Here is a 7,952-nt window from a genome sequence, read left to right as displayed (position 1 = left end):
CACATATCTGGACTTCAGTGAGTGCCAATGCCCGAGATGATGGGGCATCCAGGATTTCCAGGTGTGAGGATCTTGGGTAGTAGATAGAATAACCCCGGTCGGGGCTCTAAGGGTGTGTTGATTTGTTCCTGTGTTAGTGTAGGGAGTGTCCTGAGTAGATGGTGCAGTTTTTTAGTGTATTCCTCAGTGGGATCTGAGGAGAGTGGTCTGTAGAATTTGGTATTGGAGAGTTGTCTGGCAGCCTCCTTTTGGTAGTCAGACCTGTTCATGATGACAACAGCACCTCTTTTATCAGCTTCTTTGATTATAATGTCAGGGTTGTTTCTGAGGCTGTGGGTGGCATTGCGTTCTGCATGACTTAGGTTATGAGGCAAGTGATGTTGTTTTTCCACAATTTCTGCCTGTGCACGTCGGTGGAAGCATCCTATGTATAGGTCCAGACTGTCATTTCGACCCTCAGGAGGAGTCCATGTGGAGTTCTTCTTGTGCTGTTTGTGGGTATCTGTGTATCAGTGTGCTTTTCAGTGTTGAAAGTATTGTTTGAGTCAGAGACGGCAAAAGTAGGCTTCCAGTTCACCTCAGAACTGTATCATGTTTGTGGGGATGGCGGGGCAGAAAGAGAGTCCCCAAGATAGGACAGACTCTTCTGCTGGGCTGAGTGTGTAGCTGGATAGATTGATGTAATACCATTCCCCCTTTTAGCTGTACTTTGAGAGTGTTGTTCTTTGCTAAGTTTAGGTCAAGAGTTGACCCAAACAATTTTAACAGCATATTTAGCTAAATGATTAAAAAATGGAGTCTAGCAAAATCTAGCCCATTCAGTGTGATGAGATTTTGTAGTTTCTGTTGTAAATGATCTAATCAGTCTGAGCAGTGGCCATCTACTATTCTTTTTCCCCATTGCTCTTGCTGTGGAGGTGTTTCTTGGTTGTACTATTACAGAAGTAGAAGGTGAGGTCAGTAGTAGAGTCTGACCCTTCACTGGTATTTTATATATGGCACTGCAGTCACTTGATTTCCTAGAGTCACTGCAGCCAAGTTAGTCTCACCTCTTTAGGCATTTATGAGGTCATTTCCCTGCAGGTACTGATGCTTCTCAGTCTGATGCTTTCTCCCTAGGAATGTGCTTGAGAGCCTTATTTTAAACCCCCAAATCTTTTAATAGGAACATAGTGCAGCATAGGATTTAATCAGTTTACTTAAAGGTTAGGTGCAAAGACAAAATAATGCTTGCCTTATCCAAATTCCACATTACAGACCCAAAGTAATGGGCATACTGTATGATATAGATTGTGAACTCCTTGAGGCAAGGAGCATATCCTCTTCTTTGTATTGAACCATGACTATGTAAGTCACATGATAAGCAGCAGAAAGGTGCTGAGGGGAAAATGTTTGTTGCCATTTGAGAACTATATTAATATGGGCAAATCCTGCTTATCACAGGTGCAGAGTGATCAATAAGCAGTGAGTCTGGGGAGTTGGTGCAGATGTTCTCAACCACAGCATGCACAACTCCATCTGCACCATAAAGGGTGGGATTGGATCAAGGGGAAAATGCTGGATGAGTAATCTAGTTGGTTTAGATGATTGCCTCGCCTAGGGAGGGGAGGGATACATGTAGAAGCAGCATAGCCTACTATGAGTTGGAGGCTACATTGGTAGCAGTGGAGAAGAGGGGTTGCGAAGTTATTACATGGAGGGTCGCAAGCTGTCAGCCTCCACCCCAAGTCCTGCTTTGCCTCCAGCATTTATAATGGTGTTAAACATATTAAAATGTGGTTTTCATTTATAAGGGGGGGGGTCAGACTCAGAGGCTTGCTATGTGAAAGGGGTGACCAGTACAAAAGTTTGAGAATCACTGCTCTGTTGAGTCAGGGGAAAGTTTGGAGGCAGAGATAAGATGTGTTTTTGGACAGTTGAGGTGTTCATTACCATATGAAGTGCAGAAAAATGTTTAAAAGGTAGTGTATCTGGAAAAGTTAAACTTTTCAGGTGTTTAAACAAACTGTGCAGTGTGGTTCATTTGCCTTTGATCCAAATAGCTGTGAAACATCATGAAGTGCTGGATGTTTCTTTCCAGCTGTTAATCTATATAGGAGTTTTATCTACTTTTATGTAAGCAACAGCTGTAGATGCCACCAAGTTTTTGTAATCAAGAAAGTGAAGGGAGCTGTATTAAGATGTGGTCCATAAGCTAAAAACCCCCCCAAAAAACTGAACACATTCTATGTAAAATGGGTGGATTCAGCCACCTTATTCCTATTGCTATTAATGGGAGGCTTCCTCCTCCCTCAATAGCTCTTTGAAACTTTAGATGCAGCCACCTTATGTAGTAGTCTTGAATTGCTTTGTAAATATGCTTGAATGGAGAGGGTTTCCAACACACTTAAAAATTTAATTGCAGAGGACTTTGAGACAGTGGAGAACTCTTTGGTCTAAAATAACTAGTTACATTATCAGTTAGTCACATTTGGTAGCCTCAGTTGGGTGTAGTTGGCTTAGAAATTTAAATTTCCCTCTATAAAATGACCTTGATGATTCAGTGAACTTCACATAGGTGTGTAGCTTTTTGGCAAGCACACGTGTCTCTCCCTGCTTATGCTACTCTGATTTATTTTTCTGCATTGGTAAACCTACAACATCCTCAACGTTTACAGCACAGCCAAGTGTTTAATTAAACAGCCTTACTTTTTAGTTAAAGGCCTGATTTTACTATTTGTGCTAGGGATGTAAAAGGTTAACTGATAAGCATTAAGCTTACCAGATAAACTCCATCTCCCTGGCTGGAGCAGCCCCAGCTGTGCCAGCTGGAGGGGCCCCAGGGCTGCCCTGTGCTGGCCGGCTGGATGTGCCCCAGCCCTGGCTGCGCCCTTGGTTAACCAGTTAAACAATTAAAATTAAAACATTTAACTTTTTAAACAATATTTACATCCCTAATTCGTGCGTGGGTATGTATAAAGAAAGCCAAGGATAGACATTTTGTCTGAGAAGCAAAATGTTTACATAAACTATTTGACGGGAACTACTTTTAACACACCAATAGCAAACTAGAGGGACAAGCTGTTTTATAAAACAAGTATTCTGATTCTCAAAAGCCCTACCAGATTTAATATACTGTGCAAGATACTGATCTAGTGTAAGTAGGGGCAACACCATTGGTATCAATGGCATTACAACCACTTATGTCAGGACTCAGTTTGTTTTGCTGAGTGGGTTGCTGTGGGGTCAACTGTATGGAACTGTTCCTAAATATGTAAATATAAACCAAAACTGAATGCATCCGATGAAGTGAGCTGTAGCTCACGAAAGCTTATGCTCAAATAAATTGGTTAGTCTCTAAGGTGCCACAAGTACTCCTTTTCTTTTTGCGAATACAGACTAACACAGCTGCTACTCTGAAACCTGTCATAAACCAAATAGTAAATTTGAGCTTTACTGAATAACTTGATTCTCTACATGGAGGGCAAAGTATTAACTTACAACATAGAAAGTGTGGCTGTTTACCAAACAATTCTGTGTACCTACTAAATAGTTTTTGTTTGTTTTTTTTAAATAGAAACATAATCAAGAACTCCTCTTAATCACAAGATGGCCCCTGTGACACAATTCCAGTCTCTCTTCAACTGGGTAAGTACCATGGTTTGGGTATTATAGACCGTTCAAAAGCAATGGTGTGCGCAGGATGAATGGAGATACACACTGAACATGAAACATTTTTTAAACTAAACTATTACACAGTACTAAAAGGGTCCTTCCATCCCACCCAGGTTTAAATCAGCAAAGGAGATTCCCTAAACCAACTCTGACCCTTCTTAGAAACTTCAAAGAATCTTTATTTCCAGCTCACAACCCTAATCTTGTCTGTCTTGTGTTAAATTTCCAAATTCTATATTTGGATCCCTTTATAGAAATAGCTATGACTACTTTTGCCCAGAAAATGACAATTTTCTATTTGTGTAATATTTATTGATGCTAAACCCACATTATGTCAGCACAACAATCCAAAGTAATGATAGTACTTTTTTATAAATACAAATAAAAGGTGTCAAAATAATGCTAGTTAAGCTAAACAAACAGTAAATTAGCATGTCACAGTCAAGAAAAACTTGGCAAATAAGACATACTTTTCTCTAAAATATAGGTAGGATATTTCCATATGACAGACTGTATGATATTAATTTAGATAAGCAGTGCCTGTAACTGTGGTCATAACCTGCACCAATCTGCATAGAATAGTACTATCTTCTGTGCTAAAGTTTAGTCACTAAAAAAAACTTTGTATACTTACAAAGAGGTATGAAGCAATATATGTATAGCAATAATGCAAAATATATGGTAGTACACAAACAATAAAACTAATAACTGGACTTGAATAACTGAGCTGAGATAGATTTCAACACTTTATTATAAATAATGAAAGATAACCGTACGTGCTTCATATAAGGAATACAGCATGTTCCTTTTATATCAAAGTACTCTCGTACCATCAGTCCTTATTTTTTTTCCCATTAGGCCCAATTAAAATTGTTCTGCCCCCTCAACTAAATTAATTGGTTCAGAGTCAAAACTGCCTAGTACAATAGACTAGGTAGAGTCCAGTTTGATGTGGAATTGCTTTGCATTCTGAAAGGAGCCTCTATTCTAAAGTCTTCACCTACTGCACGCAGTCCCTAGCCACAGCATGGTTAGTCTGTTGTTGTACACAAGGGAAGAGAACAAATATTTATCATCTACCACCTGCACATGTTGTCTTAAGAAAATAATATAATGGCACATCTGTTTTTCTCCATCTTCATTCTACTAGCCTACCCCCTATGATATGTGCTTATCATTAAAACTCTGGTTGCAGACTCAGTCCATTTTTTTCACTTGCTCTACATTTCTAAAATCCTCATACATATTCACAAGCTCTAAACGATCAAAAATGTTCACTACATAAACTCCATAGCTTTCTGCTGACCTGGGAATTTCAAATGTGTGAATGGTAGGGTTCTGTTAGTTTTCAGGAACTGTTGTTTTGTTTTGTTTTAAATACTATAAAAACATCCATAGTTTTCCCCCTCTCACTCCTTTTTGCTAACCTTATGTAGTAAAACTATACTACTGGCATTTTTCTCTCCCCCAAAAGTATCCCTTATTTGGGTGCTAGGATTTATAGTCTGTAGTAATGTATTATGCCTCAGCTCTCATTATTTTGTCTAGGTTCAATTATTTATGCTTAAATTAGCCTTGCAGTATGTTTGTAAATAAGCCTCCTAGCTGGCAAAAAAAAAAATAAAGAAAACATAGAAATTATTTTTAAGAACTAAGGTGTCGGCCTTGCTATATAGTATTGGCAGTTCTAACATTTTAAGGCACATATTTCCTTTCTCATTGTAGAGACAAGGTATTTGCTTCAGTTTTTTCTTCTCGCTTCCTGTTTCATTCTTACAATATTGCACTTGTTGACTGTATCTATCACGCTGCATTGCCATTTTTGAATTGTAAAAAGATAACCATACATGTTAATTTCCTTTATGGTCTAATAGCCTTAAATGAAACTTCTCACACCATTAATACAATATAGCATCTACATCTTGCTTAGGAAGGCGCTTGGTGATAAATACTGTACTGTTTACTGAAGTGAACCAGATTTTTCAGAAGTATTTTGGCCTTTATGAAAAAGGTTATTTATAAGAGTTCTAGCAAGATAGGCATAAGGAACTAAAGGGTGAATGTGATTTTCTGTGCAATGTGAACATTTCTATTAATCAGCTACCTATCCTAATTTGGTAGGAATAAGAAATATATGGTTAAGGTGGGGATTTTTGTACTTAGAAAGGTGTCTGGCTTTACATAAAGTGACATAAAAGTATCATTGGTCAAGGCAATGGCTTTCAGTGTTTCTGCTCTTGAAAGAAAATGATGGATCTGGCAGTTCAGGTCTACAGGTCATCGCTCTCTACCAAGCCAGACTGCAATGTCAGATGAACTGGGTTTGCTTCAGGCTGGAACGCTGCCTTGATGTCTAGTCCTTGGTCAGAAAGTGCTGCATATCGACTGGCTGAGGGACGCACCTTCTTTGGCTTGGTGGTTTGAGGTTGTTGTTGCCATTGAGCTACAGATTTAAAAAAAAACAAATTAGGTTCACCCTTCTTAACTCAGATAACAGCAGTACTATAAGGCACACTCCTGTACTGTTCAGTTCTTTAAAAACTCCCGATAAATTATTTCACATGAATGGCAGGGAATTAACAATTCTAGATTTTTTACTTTTATATACTGATTTACATAACACAGGTTAAGTGGCACTGACAAGGAGAGAGAAGGGTTGGCTGTTATGTAAATTGTGTGCTTCCACTATTTTGCTGTGCTAAACCTTCTCAACCACCTCCCACCGTTACTCCTGAAAGACGTGCATTGTGACTACCTTCCAACTGGCCAAGTACAAAATTTGCCATTGTTGCTCCCAAGATGTCCAGAAAAGTAACTGCAGAACACTGCAAGACATTCCTCCTCCTCCTCTCCTCCCCCCCGCCCCATGAAAATACCAGGCCAGATTCTAATCTCCCACTAGTGTAATTGATCTTCAATGGAATTACTCCAATGGGTGCCCAGCGGAACAAATCAGATTATCCTTGTCTCCCTCTGCGATGTGATGTGACAAAGCTAGGCAGAGTCCTGTTCGGATCTGCTGATTTGTAACAAGTTACACCATCATCACCCCATTATTGTGTGAAATTAACAAGAACAAACATTTTGCTCAAAGTGATAAACTGGTCAGATTACTGTCCAACATTATCTAATTTTGGTTTAAGATCAGCTCACAACAGAGGAACTGTACTGGTCTAAGTAGTAAACTGCAACAGAATCTGCATTCTTGGGCCATTAGCACCTGTCTCAAGTGTGTTTAGGTAATACTAATAAAGGTTAAAAGCTGATGCTAGTGGAGCATTGTAACAAGGACCAACCGAAAATGTCATGCTGCTCTCTAATGTTACTGATAAGGATGCATGTGTAAATAAGCTAGATGTAGTATTCTAAGCAACTAAAGAAACCAGCATGCTTGGTTTGCATAAGTATTTGAAAGGTAGTGAAGTATACTTTGACAGAGTATTTGCTGTCTTGATGAGGATCATTATTATTGTGAAGAAACTATAAACAAAAGAGAAAGAGATCAGTGTAAGCCTTTGTGATATAAACTAAGGTTTTTAGAATGCTGGTTTTTGGGTAGATTGGTTTAATTTAACTGCATATCTGAGAATAGAAGGTACTTACTATAAACATCAAGCCTGGCAGTGCAGGACACAATCCCAGCCTCATTCTTAGCTGACACAGTATACCAACCAGCATCTTCTTTTGTAGCTCCCTGAATAAGCAGGCAAATGTAGCCATGGTTATCCTGGTGCATACTAAATAGGGGAGAAGAAAAGAAACTTAAATTACGTAACAGCCAGTGTGGACGTGGTTTATTGTGTTTAAATATATCATTACAAGCACAATTTTAAAGCTGCAAATTTACAGGTAATAGGTTATATTTCCTCTTGATGAACATGCAGCTCCCACTAAAGGAATGAGAGAGAGATGTGTGCACAGAAAGTGAAAAATGAATCTGAGCTTAATTTTTAAGTCTTGCCATTTTTTAAAAAATTGTTTTTATGCTAATTTTTAAAACCAAGCCAAGATGCACAATTAACATCTGGCTAATATCTCAGTAACCAATCTTTTTCTTGTCCACAATTCAAAACACTACTTTAGAGTTCAGGTTTCAATTGCATTTCCAAGTCAAAACTTCAAAAAAGAAACTTTGGGGAAGGATAACAGATTTGACCTTTAAGGAATGAGAGACAGATATTCATAATTTTTGCGAAAGTCATGTGCCTCATATTCCCCTTTTGTAGATGAAGACATTAATGTTTCACAGGCCTCCTGTGAGGACTACTTCACGTTAAGAGCATGTAATAAACACTCAG

The 7,952-nt window shown here is 38.6% G+C and overlaps 1 protein-coding gene across 4 annotated transcripts in view; it reads right to left on the bottom strand.

The window, feature by feature from the left end:
* Window positions 1–3,983: 3,983 nt before the first annotated feature.
* The window catches only part of PALLD (palladin, cytoskeletal associated protein), a 358,590-nt gene continuing 354,621 nt past the window's right edge, over window positions 3,984–7,952 (bottom strand). For 2 of the 4 annotated variants that reach the window (XM_084626107.1, XM_084626106.1), the window contains exons 11-12: window positions 7,258–7,391; window positions 3,991–6,097 (exon numbers count right to left, since the gene is read on the bottom strand). In XM_084626107.1, coding sequence (XP_084482233.1) covers window positions 5,925–6,097; window positions 7,258–7,391 — 307 coding nt within the window. In that variant the 3' untranslated portion in view covers window positions 3,991–5,924. Of the gene's footprint in view, window positions 6,098–7,257; window positions 7,392–7,952 lie in introns of all 4 variants that reach the window. The other 2 variants (XM_084626104.1, XM_084626105.1) reach the window with 2 other exon arrangements.

The sequence above is a fragment of the Lepidochelys olivacea genome, assembly GCF_965140295.1.
Source record: "Lepidochelys olivacea isolate rLepOli2 genome assembly, chromosome: 4".
Lineage (NCBI taxonomy): Eukaryota > Metazoa > Chordata > Testudines > Cheloniidae > Lepidochelys > Lepidochelys olivacea.
This window is presented reverse-complemented; position numbering and strand designations above follow the sequence as displayed.